Source organism: Tiliqua scincoides, chromosome 11, assembly GCF_035046505.1.
Source record: "Tiliqua scincoides isolate rTilSci1 chromosome 11, rTilSci1.hap2, whole genome shotgun sequence".
NCBI lineage: Eukaryota > Metazoa > Chordata > Lepidosauria > Squamata > Scincidae > Tiliqua > Tiliqua scincoides.
Window position 1 is genome coordinate 11671473 of NC_089831.1, and position 27613 is coordinate 11699085.

Genomic DNA, 27613 nt, shown 5'->3' on the forward strand with positions numbered 1-27613 from the left:
GTTGTTAAGCGGCGCACACTTGTATATTTCTTCATGACCTCTCGCTCTTTCTTTTATTACTTATCTATTTGTCCAAATGGACATCCTTATACAAAACAGATATTTTCTCCTTATAGCCAACAGATTTGTTAGCCACGGAAGACAGTGGTGACACAAGGGTTTGCGTCACCCGATGTTGGAGGTCAGCACATCACCCCCATGATGAACCGCCTCCCACACAGTTGATGGGGCAACGTCCCAGGGGGTGGGTGTGGTGATGCACCATTGCCCTGCCTCCACTGGTTTTTTTGGCTATAACATTTGATAGAATAGAGATATTTCAGCGTGGTTTGTTTCATTGCATTCCGCATGAAATTACACATCAGATGATATATTTCATGATTGTATTATTTACAAATACCAAGATCTTAAAGGTTTGGGCCAGTAGTGGTATCAACCCCCCCCCCCCCCGCTGTGCGAGTCATCCTATATGGCCTGCCCTCCCCGCGCCCCCTTAGTGATGACACTGTTGGAAGAACAGACTGGGGACATGTGCCAATATATACTTCCAGTGGCATAGCCCCTCCATGCTAAGCTCTGCTTAATACTGGTGTTAGGGTAGTTGGCTGCTCAAGGACCTTACAAAATACACAGGGCTGGCCCATCCATGAGGGCAGCTGAGGCAGTCACTTCAGGCAATGGATTGTCAGGGACTGACCAACACTGCCTGCATGCCCACCTAGGTTTTCTAACCCAGTGTTTCTCAAACTGTGGGTCGGGACCCACTCAGTGAATCGTGAGCCAATTTCAGGTGGGTCCCCATTCATTTCAGTATTCTATTTTTAATACGTTAGACTTTATGCTTCCATGGTATGTGCCTGCATTTGGGGAAATGTGACAGACCTGCACTTTGAACAAGCTACTTTGTATATTCTTTTAACAATTGTAGGCAATGGGACTTACTCCTGGGTAAATGTGGGTAGGATTGCAGCCTAAGATTTTCCTGCTTGATAGGAGTGTCACTTCCGGTCATAAAATCACTTTCGGTGGGTCCTGACAGATTTTCATTCTAAAAAGTGGGTCCTGGTGCTAAATGTATGAGAACCAGTAACCAAACCTTTCTCCCCCGTGCATTAGTATTATCTCCACTGGGAGAAAAGATTGATGACTAAGAAGGGAGGAGGGTTACACACACTTCCTCAAGTTCTAGTGCTCCAAACCAGTTTTTCCTCAATACTGCATTGCTGAAAATATGGGCACAGTGAAGGTACAGCAGTGGTTCTCACACATTTAGCACTGGGACCCACTTTCTAGAATGAGAATCTGTCAGGATCCACCAGAAGTGGTGTCAGGACTGGAAGTGACATCAACAAGCAGGAAAATTTGTAACAATCCTAGGCTGCAATCCTACCCACACTTACCCAGGAGTAAGTCCCATTGACTGTCATTGTTGAAAGAATATACATAGTAGGTTGTTCAAAGTACAGGTCTGTAACATTTCCCCAGGTCTGTAACTGGTCACATACCAGTCTAATAGATTAAAAATAAAACATGGAAAAGAATGGGGACTCACCTGAAATTGGCTCAAGACCCACCTAGTGGGTCCCAACCCATAGTTTGAGAAACACTGAGGTGCAGACACCATCTCCTGGCAAGCATTGTGGCTTCAGCCCCTGTTACTGTCACACCCATTGGCCACTCAGAGCAGCTCGCAACTACTCAGAATGTGACGTAAATCCGGAATTAATTGGCAGTGGCATCATCAGGTCACCACCATTACTGCCTACTCAGAAGTAAGCCCCATGGTGCCCAGTGGGGCTTACTCCCAGGAAAGGGTGCATAGGATTTTTGCAGCATAAGAAACTGGAGGGTTTGGTTGATTTCCCTTTTTTTCTCCTCTTTGGCTGTTGCACGTGTCTGTGCGCTTGTCCCAGTCACACGTTCTTGCATACACGTGAAAGGAAGGGGAATAACGCTTCCTGGGAAGGGAGAGGGTGGGAGAGCCGTTCTCACTCTCAACGCAGCCAGGGCCAGAAGGGACCCTGCTCTCCAACGACCCCTGGTGGCCCCGCCGCTGGAAATGCAGCGCCAGGTGGGAAGGGACAGGGAGAGCGCGAGGAGCCTGAGCAGGGCGGCGCGCGCATATGACGTTATGCGGGCGACACACCCGGAAGTAACGCCAGGAGGAGCAGCAGGCGCGGTGAGTGCTAGAGGTAGTGCGCGGCTCGGTGGCTTCTCCTTTCTCCCGCTCCCTCGCAGCGCCTCCCCCCCTACAGGGACCCCTCTCCCTACCCTGTCCCCTTCACAACAGTCCTGCGAGGTAGGCCAGGACCCCCAGCTTGGACCTCCCCCTGCAGGGACCCCCTCCCCCTTCACAACAGCCCTGTGAGGTAGGCCACGGCTCTCTAGCTTGAACCCCCCCTCCTGCATGGACACCCCTCCCTACCCCTCCCCTTCACAACAGCCCTGTGAGGTAGGCCAGGACCCCCCAGTTTGGACCTCCTCCCTGCAGGGACCCCCGTCCCCACCCCTCCCCTTTTCACAACAGCCCTGTGAGGTAGGCCAGGACCCCCCAGCTTGGACCTCCTCCCCTGCAGGGATCCCCCGTCCCCACCCTATCCCCATCAGTCCTGAGAGGTCGAACAGGACCCTCCAGCTTGGACCTCCCCCCTGCAGGGAGCCCCCTCCCCACTGTCCCCTTCACAACAGCCCTGAGAGGTAGACTAGGACCAGGAAGTTGATCATGACAACAACGGTTTGGACCTCCCCCCTGTAAAGACTCCCTTCCCCACCCTTTTGCCTTCACAACAACCCTGTGAAGTAGGCTAGGACCAGGGAGTTGATCAGTATGCCCCACCCCACCCGGCTTTGACCCCCCCCGCCACTAGGACTCCCTCCCCACCCTTTCCCCTTCGCAACAACCCTGCAAGATAGGCCAGTTCATCATTAGTAGAGGTGTGCATTTTCATGCTTATTGTATCACAGGTTTTATTTTCCTTTCCTCACAGCGCCAGTGCTGCTTCTCAGTTCTAAAGGATCCCCCCTTTTTTCTGCCCCCCACCCCTGCAGGGACCTCCCCCTTCCAGCTCCCTCTTTGGGATTCAATTTGTATTTATTTGGGTCTTCCATTTTTACGCCTGGCTCCAAGGAGGTCCTGCACCCTCCTTTCCACTTCACAACAACTGTTGATCATTAGTAGAGGGGTGATTTTTCATTATTTTTTTGCTGATTTTGTGCTTTATTTTTTGACAAGTGCAGAAAGAGGTATTATGTGTTTTGTATTCTAAGACTAGCATTTTTAGAAATAATAATTCTAAATTATAATCGCTTTAAAAGTGTACTAGGTAGGTGGTATAGGGCAGGGCTCTTGGAAAGCTATATTCCCAGTGTCTCTGGTTCCTGAAACATAGCTATAGCAGCAAATAGGGCTCGAGGGAGGAGGTGGTAGAGACCAGTAAAGGAGTAGAAGCCAGAGATTATGTAAGAAGCAAAATGCTTCATATGTATGAACTTGATGTTGTCTTTACAATAACCCTGTAAGGTAGCTAAATGTTGAGATCCACACGGTTGCATCGGAGAGGCTTGCCTAAGACCACCTAGTGAGTTCATGGCAGAGGCGAGAACCTGGAACTCCTGATTCTCTTCGCTGTTACTTTTTTCAGATCAGACCATCTCCCTCTTTCTAGGTCAGTGTTCTTAAACCTTGGGGTTGGGACCCTGACAGGGTCGCGAAGCTTCAGTTGTGGGGTAGCAACAACTTTCAGGAATGAAAAGGTTGAAGGCCACTGGACTAGAGCACCACCAGGTACAGGGGAAGGCATTTGGTGTACCCTTTAGGTGCCAGGAGACTGTGTCCCAGTCCTGCTCAGGTTCTTAGCAATTGTGCTCAAATAGCTTTTGCTAGTGCCAGGTTTCGGGTAACTTTTCTGATCTCTCTAAAAAGAATATTTGGTTATAGTGAACAGTGCTGGATGAGGGTGTAATTGGGGCAGGGAGTTTATGGATAGGGTCACAGGTGGGGGCGGGGAGCCTGTGGACAGGGTCACACGTGGAGCCAGGATCAACAATGGATCCCCAGTCTCATACGTTATTTTTTTTAATCTATTAGGGTCCTGGCATGAAGAAGGTTAAAGACCACTGGTATAGGGTCAGTAGATGTAGCCACAGTAATTACCCATGCACAATAGTACCTTTTACCCATTACCCCCTGCATCCAGCCCAACCAGCCTACAGTGACCAATATCCAGAGGTTTTAGAGGTTAGTTTTATTTTTTGGCAGATTTTTTTTTCAAAAGTCTGAAGTGCAGAAAGTGGTGTTATGTGTTTTTATTTCATTGCCATCAAAAAATCACACCTCTAATCATTAGGCTAAGACCCACCCCCACTCCCATGAGCTCTCTGGCTGAAGGAAGGATGGGTTGAAATAGGTTCTTCCAGGGCATAGACTAACTTTGAACCTCGTGTGCTCCCTTTGATTTTTATTATTATTAATATAAATCTTTATATACTGCTTTTCAACAAAAAGTAGCTGACATAGCAGAAGAAACCAACAAATGGTAAATTTTATCCTGGCAGCAATCCTATGAGGGAGGCTGGGTGGAGAGTGTTGAATTGCCCAAGGTGTGCACCTGTCTCTCTCTCTTGCGCTCTAACCATGAATTCTCTGCGGCTGAGAGGAGGGCTTGATGCGCCAACTTCAGCAAATCAGGTTGGTCCCTGCGGCACTGAAAAATACCCCTCTACAGGACAGGCTTTTTCCTGCCTGCGCTGCTTATCGGTTAAAGACCCCCTCCTTTGTGAATTATCTCCTCCCGAGTGAGTTAACTTTCACAAGCACCAAGCCCCTAAGAATAATGCACAGTGATTTTGGGCATCCACAAGTGAACTGTGGTCATGAAGGCTTATGCTAAGAATCCAGAGATTCTGCCTATGTTTTTAATAGCACTGATGCTGCATAGAAGAGAAAATGAGTGAAGATTTGGGACGAAGCAAGTAAAGTTGCGGGTGTAGCTGCTTTTGTGGCAGTAGCACTGTTGACATCCATGCATTTGATATATGGAGAGTTTATGGGTGCAGTGCACCCATAACTCTCACATTATGGAGAGTTCAGGGTGCAGTGCACCTTAGGTTCTTGGGTGTTCTCGTGTCAAGGCACTGATGAGATTGTTGGTGCATGAGATGCTTTCGGGCTATGCTTTCTTTTTAGGTGGGAGGTCTTAAGTGTGGGCTTGTACTGTGGAGTGACCAGAAGAAATAAAAGGAAAAGGTGGGGGGTGGGGAGAACATTTCAAATGCGACATTTATGGAGGAAAGTCCATCACAGGTTACAATTCATGATGACTGTCTGCATCCTCTGGGTTTTAGCAGCAACTAGTATCTGAATGCCGGATGCAAGGGAGTGGCAACAGGATAAGAATATCTTGCTGCTTTGTGATCTCCCAGAGACATCTGGTGGACCACTTTATGATACAGGAAGCGAGACTAGATGGCCCCTTGGCCTGATTGTCTTATGTTCTTATGACTCTGGTTGTCCTGTCTTCATGCTGCATGGCATCTGCCACTTGCTGTTCATCACCACTGTTTACAGGTCCAGGCTCCCTGTCTTTTGCACCTGATCATCAGAGTTGGGCATATCCCTCATTTAAATTTCAGAGCCAGCAGCCATGTCAAGAGTCCACTTCTGCCAAGTGCTTGCATGTTGGCTTTCTGTTTATTTCCTAAAATGCATGCAGTCCACTAATCTGCTCTGAGCGCAAGGTGAACAGTTCCAGAGCAGCAACTGCTGTTGTTGGCGGTTTGGGCTTGAGTCTTGTGAAACTGTTCATGTAGATCTGGTTTTGCAGAAGCAGAGTGTTCTTGTCCTGTGGGCACTGTCTTTATCAGTGAACAGGAAGTGTATAAGGGTCAAGCTATGTGGATGCTGTTCTGATCTTCCTGATTTTTAGTGTGCTGCTAATACCTGTTATACAGTATTTTTTTGTGTGTGTGATAACCTTGGAAGTTGCTTTGGGAGGAGAGGCAGAGTAAAAGTCGATTGAGTAAATGTGTAAATAAGGCTACATGGGGTGTGCGTGAATTTAACCCTCCCACATCTAATTAATTCTGCAAAGATTTCTAAAGCAAAAGAACACACTTTTTTCTTTTGTTGTAGTACCGGACATCTCATAAGAGGCCTTTTCTCCTGTGTGTATGAGAGGAGGGGAAAATTGTCTCTTTAAGTTACTCTCTATGGAAGTCCTTCTATCCACTACAGTAGCAAGCAAAATGAATCTCAGTGCATCAGCATCATAGATCTTGAACTCTGGGGGTGGGGGGGAGGGAGCAGCGGGCAATCTCCTTCTTGTTCAGTCTGCAAACTTCCAAATGCATCAGGTTGGTTGTTGGAGGACACAGGTCCTGGACTAAATTGTACTTTGGCCGGGCCTGGCCTGGCCAGGAGGAAATTCTTGCTCTTCATTTTGTTTATTGCAGTATTGCATGTTACTCTTTAACCAGAATTATCTCTCAAATGCAGTTCATGGTAACAAAATCAGATTGGCAAGCAGGTAGTCACTAGTGTTGTATGACTCCTAGCTCTACTCCCCTAAGTGGTGTCCATGGCAGAAGGAAGTCTGAGGTGCAGGGGACTAGATGACTTCCATGATTCTCTGCCCTGTTCAGTAGATCACTGTGCTGCATCTGGAGGGACAGTGATGAAAGTTTTCATACCAGGCCTCTTGCTGGCAGTCACCAAGAGAGGTCCTCTGGTACCTGAGTTCTCCAGGGTCCTCTCCCTGGTCCAACAAGGCTACTGTTGCTGCTCGGAGCTGATGGTGTCCATCAGTTTCTTACCACCTGATCTTACCCCAAGACCCAATATTGCATCCCCTACAGAATGATGAGCCCACTGTTTCAGACTGCTAAGTGCTCTGAGATTAACTGTTCTTTTTGTATCTTCTCTTCCCTTGTCTCTTCCTTAGAATACACTCTCAGGAATGACTCAGTTGGGTGCCATAGCAGCTCTTGTCGCCAGCTTGATGGCAGCTGCTCTTTTTTCGGCAATACACAAGATTGAAGAAGGGCACATCGGCGTTTATTACAGGTATGTCAGTGACATGTCAGTATGTCAAAGGGAGCTCTGCTTTCGGTTTGCGTCTGGCTCTGTCCAGGTGGTCCTCCAAACCTGCTTAGTGCTCCATCTGTATACCACTTCCCTTCCCTGTTCACTTTGCCATGAGGTTTGCATCTGTTAGCTTCGTGGGGTGGATATGGACATTCAAAGCTGCTTGTGAAGATCCACTCTCAGGAAGCACCATACATTTGCTTAGAAGGTTTGATGGTCCATTTTGCTGATAGGCAAATTGCCTCTCCATAGCCTGATTTACTGTGGCATCTGGGGCTTCTTAGCTTTTGGGGGGGAAAGATGATTGCAACAGGGACGCGATAGAGGGTTATACAATGGTTCTTAGTGTGGAGAAGTGAGTGAATGTGCAAGCACACAACCCTCTGCTATACTTTTAAACTGTAGGCTCAGTGAATGGTGCAAGGGATGCGCTGTTGCTTGCTTCAAGCCTTGAGGATGGAGGAGGCTGACAAAAGGAAGACTTGTACTCAGTGAAATGAATGCAGTTCAAGTACAAACTCAGATATTGGGCATGAGCAGTGAGTTAAGATGGTGGGAAAGAGGAAAGATTCCATGATCTGCAGGTAATCTGGAAATGATTGACAGGTGCTGTGTTGTGCCCATCATTCTGGTCCAATAATTCCAGTAGTGTCTGTTTACATGTATATCTACTCTCTTTTTTTCTCCTGCAGGGGAGGGGCACTATTGACATCCACCAGCGGGCCTGGCTTCCATCTTATGCTTCCTTTCATAACCTCCTTTAAATCAGTACAGGTACTTGTTTATATCTGGTCTCCCTAAAGAGGTATAGCATGCAGAGTTCTTGCAAATGTGAATTTTGGTATTTGGCAGGTGGGTTGGGACCTGGGGCAGCTCATGGCAATGCTACTGCTGCTGTTTTGTTTTGAGGCTGGGGCCAGCACAGTTGCCCATGCCACATCTGGAGGGGTACATCTGGCGTGGGAGAGATTGCTTTGTCCAAGCTTCCTTCTTGGTCACCTTGTGGTTCAGTGACCCGGCTTGTTCTCCAGATGGTGATGAAAATGCTGTTAAAATGGGGTGGGCACCTGAGAACAGTGGAGATGCTCTAGGAAGATTTCTTGCTACAGGCAGGGGGTTGGAGGATGATCTTGTGGGTCCCTTGCCACTCTATGATTCTAATAACACCATCAGTTGCATGGCCTGATTGTTTTATTTTGGTATGACTCCAGGATGACACTTTTCCCAGTTGTGAATGCCACTGCAAGTGATAATAGAGTTTTCAGGACACGCTGCCTTTTGTGTGTCCTAAATTTGTCTCCTGTGCTCGTGTCTTATGTGAATTGGATTGAAAACGGTCTTCAGGCAAGGCCTTGTGCCACAGCAGGAGGGATCAAGGAAGCTTATCTTTTCGACTGTGCTTCCAACAGTCTTGCTTAGCAAGTTTGGCTCGAGTTTGTGTTGAGCAGTCTTAGGACAGAAGGCATTCATCTTTCTCTCCCGCCCTGGTAAGATGAGAAGGGCCAAGGGAATTGGCAGAACCTGATTTAGTTGGATTGTGGCTGTTTCCTGGGTTGAGGCAGAACAAGAATGATGGGGTGAAGGGCGAGGAGAGATTCCCTCTCCTCCTGCTGCGGAAATGCTGCGGAATTTATTGCAGAAGCTAAATTAAAGCCATATTATGTATGCAAGTCACTGTTATCCAAATCCTTTTCCCTTCTCTCTTTTAGACAACATTGCAAACAGATGAAGTGAAAAATGTTCCGTGTGGCACGAGGTGAGCTGTTAGCCTCTCTACCCCATAGGCATCTTTGGTCTTTGCAGTCCCATGGATGGCTTTACATGTGCCATCTTGGGCATTTTTTTTTTTTTACTTCTGGGTGGTGCCTCCTCATCACAAAGAGCGATTCATGTACAAAGCACTGTATTCTGGAGGAGAGATGAGTGTGAGTGACCAGATGCAGAGGAGAACCAAATTCCTTAATCTTTTTTTCTACACAGCTGTTGGCAGATGTCGACTGCACCTGTCAGAACTCGTCGTCCTGCAAGAAGAAGTGTGGTGCAGTGGCTATGAGACTGAGCTGCATCTCAGGACTTCCCTCATTTGAATCTTGCCTCTGCCATCAGCTCACTTGCAGCACAATCCTATGCATGTCTACCCAGAAGTAAATTTCACTGAATTCAGTGGGACTTACTCTGAGGTAAGTGTGTATAGGATTGCAACCTTGCTGGCCTTGGGTATGCTGCTTTCCAGCCTCAGCTGCAATATGGCAAATACCCAAATTTGATTATGATCAGATACAAATGTTAAAAAAAATAAAAGGGCTTAGCCTTCCTTTGCATTTGATCACCCATTTAATGACCAGGGGTGTCAAACTTGTTTCATACCAAGGGCCGAATAGCGTTCATGATGCCTGCTGAGGGCCGGAAGTGATGTCATTAGGCAGGAATTGATGTCATTAAACAGGTCATAATCAAAAATAAGCACTTTTTCTTACTTAGGAACTCATTAGCTGCAAACAACAGAAATTTTGATCATACACAAATCTTGATCATATTTCAAGATATGAGAGAGCCCAATTTTCACATGGGCTGTCCTTTTAGCAGTAAAAGCAGCTGAGAGCCTGAGGGCCGGATAAAAAGCTTCCGCGGGCCGCATCTGGCCCCTGGGCCTTATGTTTGACACTCCTGCTATAGACAGAAGAGGGAAAAAAATGTACATGTATACACTGTAAGGAAGGAATTGACATGGGTCTCAGTGTGCAGTTTGGGATGAAAGGCAGGTGCGGGAGGTGAAAAGGTTGCAGAATATTATTGACCAGTGCATAACATGTCTGTGAACAGCAGCGCTGCAGAGCGGGAACAAAGTCCCTAAGCACATTCTTTTCATTCATTCACATTTTTATATCACCCTGCCTCCAAGGTACTCAGACATAGTTCCTTGCCCTAACAAATTAGAATCAACTGTCCAGCACGGTAGGCTGTGTTCAGAGCTGGCTGCTCTCTGCTAGGAAGAGCAAAATCCTTCGATCTGTGTAAATAAAACCGAATGGTGTGGATACGCCCATGGGTCTGCATTTCTAAAGCATGGGATATATGGAGCACTGCCTACATGCCAACAGGTGCTTTTCTGAACCTACACCTTTTCAGACACCTACAAATGCTTTTCTGAAGCATTTCATTAACTACTTCATGAAAAGAAGACTGCTGAACCTCTCCCAATAACCAAGGGCAGTTGATACGATTGGATAGCTCCATGCTTGCCCTGAAATGTGACCTAGCTGAGATTTAGCCCTTCAAGAGGGGCACATGGCCTGACTCTCTGAAAAGCGTGCCCTGTGCTGACTGTAGATGGTACTGTTTTCTTTAGTTACAGTATCCACCCATTTTGAGGCTGTTACTGGAGCTTCAGTGATCTGGGCAGGCGTGCAACACTCAAATGAACAAGAATTACATTTCCACAAACGTAAATTAATTCTGGATACTTCTAAAATTGTATGAAATAAACCATTTGTTAGAAAGCATTTTTATCTTAAATGGAAATACTTCCATCTTAATCATCTTAAATGGAAATACTCCAAAATGAACCCATTTGTGCAAGTTTATGAATGGATGAGATTTCCATGACACTTTTGTTTCCTATTAATCGCTTATTTACTCTCCCAGGCTTGGAATGAGCTGATGCAATTTATTAAAACTTCTTTTCAGGCTTTATTGTAATTGCCACTTTGTCCTCTGTCAACTCTAGTAATGTATAGTCATGATGGCTCAGAAGATCAAGCAAAACTGCAGTCTTGTGGAATCAATTAGCAATTCTCTTTGTTCTCAAAGCAACTGGGCAGTGAGCCTTGATGTAGGGGGCTGTGGATTAGAATTTGCTGTGGTCTCTCAGGCATATACAGGTGGGGACTTGGTATTCACTGATTTGGTATCCACTGATTTAACTCACCACTGATACCGTCCGCCTTTAAATGCCTTGTAGCAAAAGAAAAAGCACCAAAATCCAATTTCCCACCTTCAAGCTGTTAATTATAATTTCATTCCCCTAGATTCCATTATTCACCCCATCTCGAGACTGAGTGCAGTACAGCGTCGATACCAATGCATTCTGGGTTGACAGTGGAGGAGCAGGAAACCTGGAAGTGGGGTCTTTAAAGCTGTTTTTCCACTGATTTGGTATCCACTAATTTTTTGTTTAATCCACTGTGGGTTCCAGAATGGAACCTCGGTGGATAACGAGACATGGCCTATAAGTTCACAGAGGGAAAGCATCCACTGGCTCCATCCCATCCTGTATGTGCATGAGGTGTTCGTGTGAGAGGGGCTTGGGCTAATGTTGGACAGGCTGGCCCCAAACCTCCTGGTTCTGAGGCAGTATGTTAAATGTTGCCCCTTTTGACCTAACAGTGCACCTCTACCGCCACTCCTCTTCCTGGCTTTGAAAAGAAAAAGTATAAATATACCAGAAAAGGAAGTAAGGAAGAGAGGAGAGCAGTGGGCTAGAGTGTCAGTTTTCCTTTTCAAATCCTGGGAGTGGGTGGAGGAGGAGCAGTGAAATGGGAAAGAGGCCTTTGCACAAAACTGCCCACATCCTGAAAACTTGCATAGAACATTTGCAGTGGACTAAAATTGAACTACAGCTCTCTATTCTTGGGTGTCTTAGAGAGGTCCTGCCATGGATGCAGCCAGTTCCCAGATTTCCCAAGCAGGGCATCCATCCATGTTCCATATGCTCATCTCTTTTTCTTTTTTCTTTTTCTGTAGTGGGGGAGTGATGATCTATTTTGACAGAATTGAGGTGGTGAATTTCCTAATCCAAAGTGCTGGTGAGTTACCTCAGTCCCCCTCTGCTTCTCCTTGGGAAGGCCCAAAAGGCTTATGCAATAGTGTTGGTTGGTAGACTGCATATCCCAGAGGATCCCTGCATTGTTGCCATGACAGTGTGGCAAATTCTAATATTGCAGTGCTTGGAATTCCCTTCGATACCGAAACTCACCTGTCAGTTCGAAAGCCAAACAGAACCACCCAAGCATCAGGTGCTGGCTTCTGCATGCCCAGGGGTTTCCCTAGGGGCCCAGAAGTCCTCCCCCAGCCTCCTAATGTTGCCTCTCCTTCTCACTAGTCTATGATATAGTCAAGAATTACACAGCGGACTATGACAAGGCTCTCATTTTCAACAAAATCCACCATGAACTCAACCAGTTCTGCAGTGTCCACACACTCCAGGAAGTTTACATTGAACTGTTTGGTGAGTAGCTGTTTTCCTCTGGAGGTGCATCACAGATTCTTCTGCCAGTTTGCCCATTGAACTCAGACCAGTATGAGATTAATATGTAAACTTCTACCACCACATGTCAGCCCTAAAGCAACTCAGTATTAAGACAAGTAATCCAGCCAGATCTTGGATCTGTTGCTGGTCTCAAGGAGAGGCAGTGTGGTATGACACAGTAGTCATATACAAGGAGTTTCATATACAAGGAGTTGCCTTCAACCCCTCCCCCCCCAAACCTGGAACACAGGCAGTGCTGGTCCATTCATGTGGCCGATGGAGATGGTTATCTCAGGCTGTAGTTTGGTGATAGGTACCCCCCCGCTTCCACCCACCTGCCTCTATTACTGCTCCTGCTCCCAGGATTTGAAAAGGAAGTCAAGAATGGAGCAGAAAAGGAAGTGTGGAAGAGAAGAGCAGAGTGGACTAGGCACTCTAGCCCACCACTCTCCTTCTGCCCACTTCCTCTTCTGCTCCATTCTCCTTACCAGACAGGGAGGTGGTATTTGGCACATTGCCTCAGGTGCCAGAAGACCTTGGGCCAGCACCGGACATTGGACCTATTTTCAGGTTTTTACTGTCGATATCCACCTTCCTCCTGGTCTTTTAAGAACTAGGACAACAAGATGGGAAGAGCAGCAGAGTTTCCGTATGTTAACAGTTGTGCAAAAGAGCAGCATAGTGGCTGAGGCTGCTATCCTATGCACTCTCACCCGGGAGTATGTTCCATTGACTACAGTGGGACTTACCTCTGAGTAAAGCTGCATAGAATAGGGCTCTGAATCTATGATCCTGTACACAATCGCATGGGAATAAATCACATTGAACTTGGTGGAGCTTACACTGCACTGTCTTGCAGGAGTTTATACTGGTGGTGGAGCTTACACTGCACTACTTATAGGCTTGCACTGTCGGCTAACAATCGGGAAGACCCCAGTTGAATCTCAGCTCTGCCATGAATTCACTGATCGGCCTTAGGCAAGCCACTTCATCTCTGCCTCAGTCCTTCCATCTGTGCTATAGGAATAGTACTAATTAACTGACAGCATTGTTGTAAAGCTTACCTGAGCAGCAAGATAATGCATATGAAGCACATTAATGCATTATTTATTGCCTTTATTAAGCAAGTTGCGTTGCTTATTGTCAGGTGGGGCGAGAAGTTGCACCTGCTTAACTTTCCTCTTTTCAAAATGAGCAGTAAATGAACTCTGTCCTCGTTTGTGTTTGTTGACTCTCTCTCTTTCTGTCATTCCTTTCTCCATCTCTTCTCAAACTCATTTTTAAATTGTGGTGGCACCGCTCAGTTGTAGACCATTGCGTGGTCCACATGATGGTCTCCTGAAGTGGTCCTCTGTGTATCCCATTGAAAAGTCCCCCCACTTGAGAAGCTTGTGTCTCATCAGTTGACATGGCAGAACCAGTCCTTTTAAATTCTTCCTCTTTAATCTTTTACTAGATCAGATTGATGAGAATTTGAAGCTAGCCCTTCAGCAAGATCTGACATCCATGGCACCTGGACTTATCATACAGGTATGACCAAGGGCATGGGATATTGACACACTGGTTCATCAGGCACACTGTCTTTCTCCTAGCTTGGTGTTTAGTTCTGGCCAAGAAAAAGAAGTGAATACTTCTTTGCTTTGTGTATCAATTTGCAGTCTAGGTTCTGCTCTCTGTCTCCATCTTTATCATATCCCTCCTCCCCTCTTCCAGAAACTCAGAGGAGCCTGTTAGTCTTGTACCCTTGCAGTGCCCACCCACTTACTGGGAACATTCTGGTGATGTGGAGCTCCATTGTTGACGTCCCAAATGCATGTTCCTTCAGGGAGATGTTACTCCTGATGGCTGAACTTTCCTGTGCTGCTTTGGGCATCAAGAAAAATCATAGGTGATAGCCCTGTTGGTTCATTAGGAGAAAAAATGGGAATCAAAAAGCCACAGTCCGGTAACATCTGGTAATACCACAATCTGTGGGAACCAACCAAAGACATGCAAAATCTAGGCAAGGCTTTGAGTCCTCCAGTATTCTTCAGCAGGCTAGATGTTAAACAGATCAGGAAGGGAGTGGAGCCAGGGTAAATGGGAGGAAGAATACGTAATTGTTTCATGTGTTATAATTTTATTTATTTAAAAGAACTTGCATACTGCTCTTCTCCCTTAGGAACAGAGACAGTTTCCAAAAATGATCAACAGTTATACGTTAGCAGTAAAATCCAAGCGATCAAACCTGTGCATGTATTTAGTTGTGAGGATGGAAAAGGAACCAGGGAATAGTGTAAATCTTCATGGAAAAGGTTGTTTTTGAGAAGAGGTTTGAAGGAAGTAAGAGGAGGCATCATGCAGGTGACTTGGGAGGTGGTTCCAGATATCAGATTATGGTACTTATCAGATGACACAAACCTCTGATAGTCTTGAGAACATGATGCTCAGTAGCCATCTGCCCCCACTATCTTCTCTTTTTGTCTATCTAGGCAGTCCGAGTCACAAAGCCAAACATCCCAGAAGCAATTCGGAGAAATTACGAGCTCATGTAAGTATTAGGAATTCTCCCCTTTGCTTTCAGCATAGTGATGACGTTAGTGACTTTAGAACTAAAGAACGAGATGTTAGCAGTTCTCAAGCATTTGGGAGGTCTCGGGACTGTTCTGAGTTCAGATGGAGCAGAGTTCTGCCCATCTCAAGATACTGAATTCTGTATTGGTGCTTATACCTACTTACCTGTTTTGGCCTCTCTAGGGAGAGTGAGAAGACAAAGCTGTTGATTGCAGCTCAGAAGCAGAAGGTGGTGGAGAAGGAGGCCGAAACTGAGCGCAAGAAGGCTCTGATTGGTCTGTATGCACTATTTGTTTCCCCTGCTGCTACCTTTGGAAAGTTTTTTGTAGGGTTGACCATGTGTGTGAAGCAGTGCAGTCCACAGAAAGTGGTATCGTCCCTCCCCATAGTGGTTGCAATCCATGAGAGACCAGGTGTTGGGAGAGTTAGAACAGACAAAAGAAAATATTTCTTTACTCAGCATGTGGTCAGTCTATGGAACTCCTTGCCACAGGATGTAGTGATGGCGTTTGGCCTGGACACCTTTAAAAGGGGATTGGACACGTTTCTGGAGGAAAAATCCATCACGGGTTACAAGCCATGATGTGTAAGCGCAACCTCCTGATTTTAGAAATGGGCTATGTCAGATGCAAGGGAGAGCACCACGATGTGGGTCTCTTGTTATCTGGTGTGCTCCCTGGGGCATTTGATGGGCCGCTGTGAGATATAGGAAGCTGGACTAGATGGGCCTATGGTCTGATCCAGTGGGGCTGTTCTTATGTTCTTAGGTTGGAATTAGGGGTGGAGATCCACACTTGATAAATTGGGTAGCGATAGAAGTGGTGGCACAAAGGGAGGCCGGGGCAAGAAAAACTCTGGAAAAGAATTGGGTGCATCACATGTAGCTTGTAGCGAGCAGCACAAGGCACTCTCAGAGTATGTAGACTCTGAAAGGCAACTACTACATGCAGCCCAAGCTGAGCACATCTTGCCAAGAGAGAGGCAAGGCAGCTTGAGAAGCTGGCAGCAGACTGATTAAAAATGTCTCTTGCCTTTCCTCTCTTTGGGGGGGCTTAAAGTGGCTTACAAAGATTGAATGGAAGCATCCAGTACAATATCCCCAATTAATGAGCAGCAAAGAAACACACACAAACACATGAGATAGCCAGTCATCAGAGCCACTGATGGAGATCACAGTTCAGGAAAGGCTGGCAGAAAGAGCCAGGTTTTCAGCTTTCTACAAAACACTGGCAAGGAGGGAGCAGACCCACATTACACGGCAGGCAATTTCACATAGTGGGGGCTGCTACTGAGAAGGCCCCGCTGCCACTCGTGATATGACCAGTGGCCATTTGAGACTTTAGGGCCAAATCCTATCCAACTTTCCAACCCTGGTATAGCCATGCCAGTGGGGTGTGCACTGCATCTTGGGGTGGGAGGACCTCCACAAGGTAAAGGAAGATTTGTTCCCTTGCCTCAAGGCTGCACTGCAACTGTACCAGCACTGGAAAGTTGGATAGGATTGGGCCCCTTACTCACTTGGTGACTTGCCATTGCCTTTTTAATTAAGAATTGCAGCTGCGATTAGAAAGAGTTCTCACTGGGAATTGAGGAGTTAGAAATAGGAATCCACCTTTTATGAAGAGGCAAAAGAAGAGAAGGTATTGTAACTTGGTTTTAGGGAGTAGGGCATGATGAGTGAATGTTTCCAAAAGTCCCTTGAAAGTGCAAATTATTTAGCGGATGCCTCACTGCTCTAGGAGATCTTAAGTAACCTGGCCATAAGGGCCGTGGATATTGAGCCATCATTGCTGTGTTGTTGTTTTTTTGCTCCCCTATACAGAGGCAGAAAAAATAGCTCAAGTGGCTGAGATAACGTATGGACAGAAAGTGATGGAAAAAGAAACTGAAAAGAGAATCTCCGAGATTGAAGGTTAGCAGCTACCTATCTGAAGCTTATGTTTTGTTTCTGCTGAAAAATGAGGAATTTTGCTCCCATTGTTTCAAAATACTTGTTCTTCAGAACCAGCCCTGAGCTCTTGGTAGATGTCTTGTACGCAGAAGAACTCGGTTTTTTGGTTCCTGGCATCCCAGGTTGGAAAAAGATCTTAGAGGGCAGGACTAGGAGAGATTTTGTAAGAGACACTAGAGAAACGCCACTAGTCAATATAGACAGTGCTATATTGGGTGGCCCATGGCCTGACCCAATGGAAGGCAGCCGTGAATAGAGCCATTTTACCCATGAGCCAGTTGATGATTGGCAGTGAATCATCAATTCATTCCTCAGGCAGTGAACTAGCAGGCCACCTGCCTTGAGTCTCATCCTCCACATGTGGTTTCTGAATCCTTGCCCAAGTATTTCTAACCAAGTGGAGCCAATGGGATTTCCTTTCTTTGGTGCCCGATGAAACTTCTGCACCAATGCTGGTGATCTACTTGCCAGGGCTAGTCCATCCATGAAACCAACTGGATAGCTCCTTTGGGTGCCCAGCAGGGAGAGAAAGCAGGATAGAAATTTTGTAAATAAATAAAGTGACTGAACCAGTGGGTTGAGTGGACCCCCAACCTACCTCCACCACATCTCTTGTTCCCACCGCTTCTGATTTGTAAAAGAATTGGGGAATAGAGCAGAAGAGGGGATGCATGGAGGAAAGAAGAGTGGTGGGCTAGAAAGTCCCTGACACTCTGGCCCGCCCTTCTTCCTTCTACTCGATTCCCCATTTTTCTTTTGAATCCAGGGAGTGAGAGGAGAAGCTACAAGACAGCTTGATAACTGGAGTCGGGTGGGGGGAGGATGACATCAGCATTTGATATGCCGTCTCGGGAGCTGGAAGGTCTTGCACCAGGTACTTATGTATTTGCAGGTGCGATAACAGTGTTTGGAAATGGCTAATTATGCCATAGTAGCCTGCCTTCCTTTGCCCCCTTCCCATGCATCTTTATTGGTGGGGGGAAAATATCTATACCCAACAGTGTCTTGCATGATGTGGCTTGCATCCCCAGTCTTTTGAGTACATCCTTAACCGTGTTCTCTGTTGGGAACAATGCTGCCATTGACGGTTGAAAGCACCCGGGCCAGCGCAGGCATGGAAAGCCGGTATTCATCGACCGACTGTATTCTAGTGATCTCCCTGACCTGAAATGGAAACATACCCCAAACAGTCTGTGGACACACGGTTTCTCGAGTGGAGGGTCCTTCCCCCCTCCAGTTGTCAGGCAAATCCTTGGACATGGAACAGACCTCGCCAGTGCAGCACGTCCCTCGATCCAATTAGGTTCATTAAGGGCCTTGTCAAGCTTTGTGGCGGCTCACCCAGGAGCCAATTAGCAGTTTCCAGATCAGCGGTCTCTCGTTAGGCAGTCCCCAGCAGAGCGCTGCTGGTTTTCTTTTTCATAAAGGCCCGCTGCCAGGTGCCAGGCCCTTGATTCCACCCCGTAGGAGCCAGAGGCCCAGCCGAACCCGAGACGGGGAATGTTGGCTTTGTCCCAAGCCGTTTCGCCGCTCGCGACTCGCTCCTTGAATCGCAGGCTCTCAGCTGTTGGGGTTGGTGGCAGCTGCCTTTTCTGGTATGCAAACAGAAATGCCCGGTGGATGGATGTGCTTTGAAACTGCATCAGCGCACAGGCTTCATGGGGAAAGTGTCAGACTGAGCTTTATTTTCGAGGCAGTTCTGTAAGGGTTGCTTTTATATAAATTGGGCTTGCTAAACCTTAAGAGTTTTCAAAAAAAAAAAAAAAAGGCTTTCTGGGACATCATTAAACGATCGCTACGTTTTGTGGCAGGGCTCTCTGTAGGTCAGGGCCTGTAACTCACTAGTCAGGTCCTTTCCATGCGTGCAGAAAGTCCTGGGCAACTTCCCAACTTGGGAGAGAATTTCCTGCCTGAAACCTGCTCCCCCCCCCGCCCCAAGATCTGCTGGCAGTCAGTGTCAAACGTACTGTGCTAGATGGGCCTGTGTCAGACTTGGCAGAAGGCAGTTCGTATGCTGAAACTTCATCTGTTCTTTTGTGAAAATTGCGAGTGGAGGGGCAGGGGGGTGTCAGTTAATGAATGTATTTATATAATGCTTTTCTGGAACATTCCACACAAACCAGTGCACAGTTGGAAAAGCAGGACACACAACCAGTCAGAAAGAAGCAGCAGACAAAGGTGGCAGGTTAAGACATAAAACAGCAGGGATAAAAATCCAATAAAATTCATAAGAACATAAGAACAGCCCCACTGGATCAGGCCATAGGCCCATCTAGTCCAGCTTCCTGTATCTCACAGCGGCCCACCAAATGCCCCAGGGAGCACACCAGATAACAAGAGACCTCATCCTGGTGCTCTCCCCTACATCTGGCATTCTGACTTAACCCATTCCTAAAATCAGGAGGTTGCGCATACACATCATGGCTTGTACCCCATAATGGATTTTTCCTCCAGAAACTCGTCCAATCCCCTTTTAAAGGCGTCTAGGCTAGACGCCAGCACCACATCCTGTGGCAAGGAGTTCCACAGACCGACCACGCGCTGAGTAAAGAAATATTTTCTTTTGTCTGTCCTAACTCGCCCAACACTCAATTTTAGTGGATGTCCCCTGGTTCTGGTATTATGTGAGAGTGTAAAGAGCATCTCCCTATCCACTCTGTCCATCCCCTGCATAATTTTGTATGTCTCAATCATGTCCCCCCTCAAGCGTCTCTTTTCTAGGCTGAAGAGGCCCAAACGCCGTAGCCTTTCCTCATAAGGAAGGTGCCCCAGCCCCGTAATCATCTTAGTTGCTCTCTTTTGCACCTCAGTTCTAAGCTGTGCAGAAAAGAGAAGTTTTCAAGACCTGCTTGAAAGCAGTCAGTTGGGGAGGACAACTGCCTGTTGTCCTCCAGCAGGGAGTTCCATAATCTCGGCACCCAGTGTTGGATGTTGCGGATCAGAGGCAGGCATGGTACTTCTCCAATAGTTCTCAAGCAGTATTCAATGCTTGCCCCTCACTTCCTGCCTTAAGGGAGCACAAGCCACATTTAATTTTCAATATTATGTTTTATCCCACCTGTCATCCAAGGTGCTCAGGGTGTCTTGCCTAGTGGTTCTCCCTCTTTTATCCTTGCATCAGCTCTATAAGGTAGTCTTGGCTGTGAGAGGCTTTTCCGAGTTGCCCAGTGAGTTTTGTGGCTGAGTGGGGATTTGAACCTAGTCTCCTAAGGATTGGGTCTGTTGTAGCATAGTGGCTAAGAAACTGAGCTGTATATTAAGACTTTCTCAGGTTGAATCTCCCATCTGCCATGGATTCACTTTATGGCCTGATGCAAGCCACCCCCTTTCAGCCTTGGCCTTCCCTGTCTGCAGTATGGGGAAGACTGCACTAATCTTACAAGCTTTTTGTAAGGTCAAAACGTGAGGGCCTTCGCATACTCAGAAAGCGCTATGTACAGTGGGCCCTTGGTATCCATGAGGAATCTGTTCCAGGATAATATAATAATAATAATAATATACAGTATTTATATACCGCCTTTCTTGGTCTTTATTCAAGACTTAATTCAAGGCGGTTTACATAGGCAGGCTTATTAAATCCACACAGGGATTTTTACAAATTGAAAGAAGGTTCTTTCTTTCAAGAACCACTACATTCAAGGTGTTACACTCCGATCTGGTTTAACATTCTGGCCTCCATCCTCCCACGCTCCGAGCAGATGGAACAGCTCAGCTGCAGCTTGCCAGCTGCTTCAAGGTCGCACGGTGCCGGTGGCCTCGAACTGGCGACCTTGTGGATGTTAATCTTCAGGCAAGTGGAGGCTGTACCCTCTAGACCAGACATCCTGCCCAAGGATCTCCCTTGGATGGCAAATTTCATGGATAATGATAATTGGAGGGAGGGGAGACAAAAGAAACAGAAGTGCCTTTTAGAAGCCTCCAGGAGGCCTAAGACGTTTGTGGCATGGATTGGATGAGTGATACATAAGGCTTTCCGCTGCTACTTTCCCTTCTTTCTCCTTTCTCTTCTGATCTACTACTTTGGCAGGGGAGAGAAGGATATCCAACTTGAGTTTAAACTGTTTGCAATGTGTATACTATTTTGCTGATGCAAACAGGTAACTTTTTCCTAAAGTTTAACCTGTGGAACCTGCACCCCTAGGGTGTGTGTGGAAGGGGTCCAGGGGGCGCATAAGATGCTCCCAAAGAAATTTTTTTGCCTAGTTACACTTTTTTCCAGCAACAATTGAAATTTTTAAAAAAAATTCCAGTTTTTGTAGTATATGCTTGATGAAACTTCAGGAAAATAGCAAATAATAATGGAAACAAAAAGAATATGCAAAAAAATATTTGGGTGGGTGCATGAGGAGGATTCTCTTGGGGGTGCATCAGACACAAAAGAATTAAGAACCTGTGTTGTAAAGCATTCACCAGGAACTCCTGTCTCTTTCCTGTGCTTGAAAGTCCTTTTTTCTTTCTTCAGATGCCGCTTTCCTTGCCAGAGAAAAAGCGAAGGCAGATGCCGAGTGTTACACTGCCTTGAAGACAGCAGAGGCCAACAAGGTAGGAAGCCCAGCTACATCACTGATGTGCTCATCTCAGAGCTCCAGGGGGCCCTATGGTGCATATCCTGCAGCTGCAAAGGCAGAAGCCATCACCGTTGGACTAGGGATCCTGTTGCGATTGTTGGAGCCTTGAACTAAGTTCATGCTAAAGTGGCCAACCTTTGTCTGGGCTGTACCACTTCAGACAGCATGGTGGGGCTCTTGTTACTGATTTCTTGTGGCAGAGCATTCAGTCACAGCTTGTAGAAGATGAGCACTTTGGGGAGTACTAGGCTGCACTCCGTTATTTCTTGTGACAACACACTTTTCTGCGTGCAGGGATTTGTTTTCCATGGGGGAACTTTCAACCATACGAACCCCATCTTCTGTGCTATGGTCCAGACACTGATTTATCTGAGAACTAGGCCTGTGCATTGTACCTAGGGCTTCGGATGAAAAGTTTTCCAGTCAAAACTTTGTCTTCAAATGGGCAGAAGATTTTTTTAAAATTGCTAATTATTTTGAACGCGTAGGTCATTCATTTTCAGCCACTGTGCCATGGCACAATGGTATGCCGTGGATGGTCTGCACATGTGCAGTGGGAGTTTGGGGGAGGATCATTTGTCAGTAGGGCCACTGGGGGATGCAAGCCCCTGCTGTCCTTGCAGTGTGCCTTGTCAGTTGTCAAAAAACTGATGGTGTGCCTTGACAATTTTAGCACCTTGTCAATACGCCATGAGATGAAAAAGGTTGAAAATCGTTGATGTAGGTAATCACAAAGTCAAGGGTGACAGGCACTCCTTTAGAAGAACAGGCAGTTCTCTTTCTCTGTGTGTTGCCCCGGTGAGCATTTTGCTCAAAAAGCAACCTTTTAAATGACTCTCCCCTAAGATTGGACTTCTGATGGGCTTTCTCTCTCTGCAGCTAAAACTGACTCCACAGTACTTGCAACTGATGAAGTACAAGGCTATTGCCACCAACAGCAAAATCTATTTTGGTAAAGATATTCCCGACATGTTTATGGACCACGCTGGGACATCCACCAAGCCTTCCGAGGACCTAGTTAAGGAGCTGCAAGATGAAAACTGGCTTGGTGCAGGAGACGGTTTGTGAGTTGAAGGTCCAAAGGAGTAGCCTGATCATGGTTCAGATGAATGAACTGGACGCCTAGCCGCTCTATGTTCTCTTTTTCTCTCTCATTTTATTTCTCTCTCTCTCTCTCTCTCTCTCTCTGGAGGAGAGCCCAGCAATTCTCTCTCTGCTAACAATACAGGCTGGAAGCACACAACAGTTGGGCTTCCTCAGGGGCCTTCCAGCTTCTTCCTCAGCGGTCAGATTCGTTGTTGCGTTTGTCCTCGCGCGAACTGAGAAGGGGGCGACTTCAGGCTCCAGGGGCTGCAGCCATCCCATGATTGGCCCTACAACCGTGTCAATCAAATAAGCACGCTCCATTTTCACTGGGTCGTCATAGCTGCAGGAATAGGAGAAGACTCCTCTTCCTAGGAACTGTCATCCCATTTTGCAATTGTATGTATGCTACAGGTAGAATCCAACAGGTGGGTGTGAATATGTAACCTGGCAAAGTCAGGAATTGGAATGCATGCTCTCTTCTCCCCCCCCCCCCCGGCGATCATTGGCATAGAGTACTTGAAATGGCCCTACAATGTAATAGGCACAACAGCCAGAATGATCTGTGTATGGTTCCTAAAATATTTGAGTTCATCTGCATGCTATCCAGCAGTTGGATTTCACCTGTAGCATAAAGGTTAATGCCCCTCCCCAATAAAGGTGCTATGTTTTGATTTTTTTTCTAACACTACAAATTGCACACGTGACAAGGTGATTCAGAACATTAAATATCAACACACTAAAGATGTAGTCAAACAGTGCTTTTCCCCCCTAAGATACATCTGTCTATAGTGCTCATGTACTTTGGAATCTACCTGTTGTCTATCTGCTTTCCCCTTCACACTGGGGGCAATTGCTGGACCAATGTCTGGGCAGGGGGCAGGTTTTGCTTCCTCCACCTTCCCCCCCCCCCCGGTGACCTGATAATGGAGGTTTCTAAATGCAGCTTTTGCAAGTGGTCATCTTCTCCCAGCACATTTTTTTTAAAGGCTAGAGCACTGGTATCTCCAAGGATAGGCAACTACATGTGCCTTATTTGGGCAGCCATGTATTGGAAGTGGGGAGGGGAGATAGATTTGATTCTAGGTTGTATTTCATTTTCTAGATAATTTGTGATCCACTAGGCTGAATATTGCCCGCTAGCCTATAATTGTTGCTTTCCAAGGGCTGGGTAGGTGTCCCTTTTTGGATGTCCAAAACTGAGCCCGCAGCCAGCCAAAACGGGGCGGGGGGACTTTTCAGAGACAGTTGGTGGGTTTCTTTCACCTTGGCAGCTCTGACTGAGCAGCCAAACATGACTGAGCAGCAACCAGATTCCCTGTTGTTCCCTCCCTCCAATGTAGAAATGCATTAGTCTGGATGCTGGAGTGAAACCCCTCAAGAGGAGTGGTTTTGTGGAATTTGGGGTCTTGGATTCAACCCTTTCCTGCTTGTAATGGAGGTTTCAATGGGGAGGGGTGCTGGTACTTTGATTCCGATGTAATATTTGAATCACTGGAATGGCTTAGTGAAGTGGTTGCATGAGTGGTTCTTGAGAAAACATTTTGGAATTGATCAAGAGCACAGCTTTGGAGGTGGAGGTCAGACCAGAGAGCACAATCCAGCTTGTGGAGTCACTGCCAGGTAGTTCCATTTGCAAGTAATCATTTCTCAAATGGCATACTTTAGGTGGCAGTCTCTAAACCTCTTGTTCTAGCACAGTGATCTCCAAACTGGACACCATTGTGCTCCAGGAAAGGCGTCCCCCACGTGACCTCACTTACCGCCCCACTGGGGAGCCTTCCTGCCCTGTAAATGACTGCTCTTGACGTTTTGCCTCTTTCAAGATGCAGGTAGAGCAGGGGCTAGAAAATGGCTATTGGCCTGCATTTCTGTTTCCAATATTGCCATCTCTCACAAGTCTGCAACCTGCAAATGTGCTGATGCATCTTGGTTTACTACAAAGGTGTGTCTTTTTAGTCATTTTGGTCTGCCAGCTATTTACATGTTTCTTCAAAGTAAGTATCAGTTGACCGAACACTAAATGTCCTTGCAGAGGGAAGGAGAGGCAAACTGCTGATACTTTCATTGGCAGTGAAAGATGCAGGCACACACCTGCAGAAGGTCCACTCAAAATTTCCTTTTGAAACCAGGGAAAACAGCACTCTATCCTGTGAAAACATTTAGTCTTGAACCTAATTCTGACAAGGTAAACCTCTGTCTGAACTGCAAACTGCAAGAATTCTCTTCAGTTCCACTCAGTTGTCTGCATGTAGAAATCTAGCAAGTCAAGAAAAAGGCTAGGCTAGGACCTGACATGCTGCTTCTCTATATGCAGCTTATTTTAGGGGGTGGGATGGAGGAACAAGCTGTTGCATGAGCCCCCCCCTTCCCCCCACAATCTGAAGTGATACAGCCCAGATGCAGGTTTACCATCTCGTTGAGAAATGGGATATCACCCAGCACTGTTTGAATTTAACCTGGATTTGAATACAACTCAATATGTTGGTAAGGACAAAAAATGACTATGAGCTACACTGACAATTCTTAAGCTAACGCCTGCATTTACTTTTGTGGAGTGTTGGGGTTTTTGTGTGTTTTTTTTTACTAACTACAGCTAAAAATGCAAAGTTGTTGAAGAATAACCACACTGCCATTCATTAACCACTGGTCCCTTTGGGGCTTGCGTATGAAGACGTACGTTCCACTGACTCTCACTCAGCATCACCAGGAGCTTGCACTTCTTGCTCAGGAGGAAGCCTGTCAAAATCACAGCTGTTATTTTATTAAGTGGCTTGAGGATTGGCACCTTTTGACTTTTCAGATCTTTTTGACTTTCAGTGGAAGATGGTACTAATCACACCTCTCTTCCTATTAAGAGCCACTTCACACTGAAGTGGGTGCTATGTGGAAATGTGCCTTTTGCACAGATGCTGGACATGCTTACCATGGAACATGACTGGTTCGTGGCCTCCTGGTGCCTGAGGAGGTGGACCAAACACTTATCACCCTTGCATGGTAGCTTTGCTGTGCCAAATGCTATCCTAGCTTACTCAGTGACGTGCCAGTCACAGATCTGACCGCTCCTCTTCCTCCTCCCTGGCTTTGAGAAGGAAGTGCAGAGATGAAATTTAGCCCACCAATCTCTTCCAGACTTTCTCTTTGCCTCCTTTCTTTTTGAATTCAGGGTACAGCAGGAGCGGGCATGTAGCAGGTGCCCTCTGCCAGTCTGCGGCCATGTGTGGAACAACCCCAAAGACATGAATGTGGTTTTGAAAAATGTATCTGTAATTTGTATGTATTTTTAAAATGTTGGATTAGATGGGCAGAAGACAAACTTCTATGCTGAAATGTACTAGAAGGAATAAAGGGGGATTGTTACTATTTTGAAAATTCATTTCTCTCTGAAGATTTACTTTCCTCCTTCTCCTCCTCCTCTTCCCCATGTCCCCAGCACCATCTTCTATCTGTCAGGCAAGAGCTTTTCCTATCCGTTATACGGCCTCCAGGCAGAAGCTGGGGAGAATTTAGTGTAGCTATAAATTAGTTACCTGGGACCAAGTTGCTGCTGTTGAGCCTGTCCAGTCTCAGTTTGCATCGGTGCGCTAAGTAAGCCTCCAGACTACCACTGAGAGCAGAATTGGAATTTCTGTAGCCATTTTACTCTTTGGCTAATTCGTTTTATTTGTCAGTTTTTGCAGCTGACTGAATGCATCAGAAGCTTTCTGGTGATACTCAGTTCTGCACGATAAGAAACAACTTCCAACAGCTGACTTCAGAGAAATAGGGAGCAGGTTCAGTCCTAAACTGGGTCTGGAGCTCTTTCTGCCAATTATCTTTTCATGAACTTTTTCTTGGTAGCTGCAGTCCAATATTTTTATTTGGTCCAATATTGCAATAGCAGAAAACACTTTTTCCCCCCTGGCTTTCATGCAATTACTATTTGCAAATAAGATTATGCATGTACAAGAATGTAAAAAAAAAAAAATGGGATGGAGGAGCTTTTTTTAAACTAAGGTACGGGCGGGGGGGGACTGATCACATTTGGTGTTTCACTTCTGATCAAAGCTTAACTATTATTCTAGTGGATATTTTTTACTCAACTCTGTTTTTTTTACTAGCCAAAACTAAATTCCAGCAAAGCCAAAGTGTATTATATGACTTTTTTCTATGACTTTGATGTAAAAAAAAAAAAATTGCTTACACTAAACAAAACCTTGGGGTTTTTTAATATATATATAGAAGTTCATTCGATGACATTTTAAACCACTACTCAATGAAGAGCAGCAAAAATTAATGTGAAGGGGGGGATAACATTTTAAGTTGTAGATAATTTCTTTAGATCAGCAGATCAACTAGGTTCCACCCAGTGTATTAGGTACCGGAAATGCCATCTTAGTAAGGAGAATATTTTCTTATAGTCTGATCACTGATTAGTTAAAATGAGAGAACTTTCTCTCCGATGCACATTTCTCTCCGAAGCTCTGAACATTTTTTGCATTTTCATTTCTATTCTTTGAACAAAGTTAACACTGATATTTTTATCTCATTCTCCTGCGTACAAGTTTTGCAAAGAGGATTTCAATGCTTAAAATCCAAGGTCCTTCATGAAGGGGGGGGGAACCGATGAATACTGCTGGCAAAGGGTGTCAATGTTGAAATATGCTGCTGTGTGTTCTCTTTCGGATTGTAAGTGTTTTCTATTAAAAAATCATGTATCGGATTAAACCAGCCTGTCATGTTTCCATATTTACTGTATTGACTACCAAATAAGATGTTTAGTGTTTCTGGGATGAGCACAACTGTCCTTGATTGTTCAGCCTTGTGGGTGTCATTTTGTATTCGCAGAAAACAGTTTACAGAATCTGAACAAGGGAGGAAGTGAGGACTAAGGAAGAGGCTACCCGATCTCACATATCAGGATGAAACCATCCTTTTTCTCCCCTCCAGCAACCTTGGTTCAAGTCACCAGGCCTATTTTTTTAATTGTGCACCCTTGATACTTGTTAAAGTAGGTCTATTGCCTATTTTTAAAAAGGGAAAGAGGGGGGACCCGGGAAACTATAGACAGGTTAGCCTAACATCCATACCGGGTAAGATGGTGGAATGCTTCATCAAAGATAGGATCTCAAAACACATAGACGAACAGG

General features: G+C 46.0%; 1 protein-coding gene across 2 annotated transcripts; it reads left to right on the forward strand.

Annotated features, from left to right (window-relative positions):
* The first annotated feature begins 2145 nt into the window (after window positions 1-2145).
* On the forward strand, window positions 2146-27181 carry ERLIN2 (ER lipid raft associated 2). 2 transcript variants are annotated; one of them, XM_066639558.1, is made up of 12 exons: window positions 2146-2179; window positions 6939-7060; window positions 7774-7855; window positions 8791-8837; window positions 11825-11886; window positions 12183-12308; window positions 13786-13859; window positions 14801-14859; window positions 15066-15157; window positions 16705-16794; window positions 21296-21375; window positions 22281-27181. In XM_066639558.1, exons 2-12 carry the CDS (start codon window positions 6954-6956, stop codon window positions 22467-22469), a joined length of 1008 nt encoding a protein of 335 aa, XP_066495655.1. In that variant the 5' UTR covers window positions 2146-2179; window positions 6939-6953; the 3' UTR covers window positions 22470-27181. The 2 variants fall into 2 exon arrangements, with proteins under 2 accessions (XP_066495655.1, XP_066495656.1); XM_066639559.1 differs by lacking the exons at window positions 2146-2179; window positions 6939-7060 and adding an exon at window positions 7587-7665.
* Window positions 27182-27613: the final 432 nt, after the last annotated feature.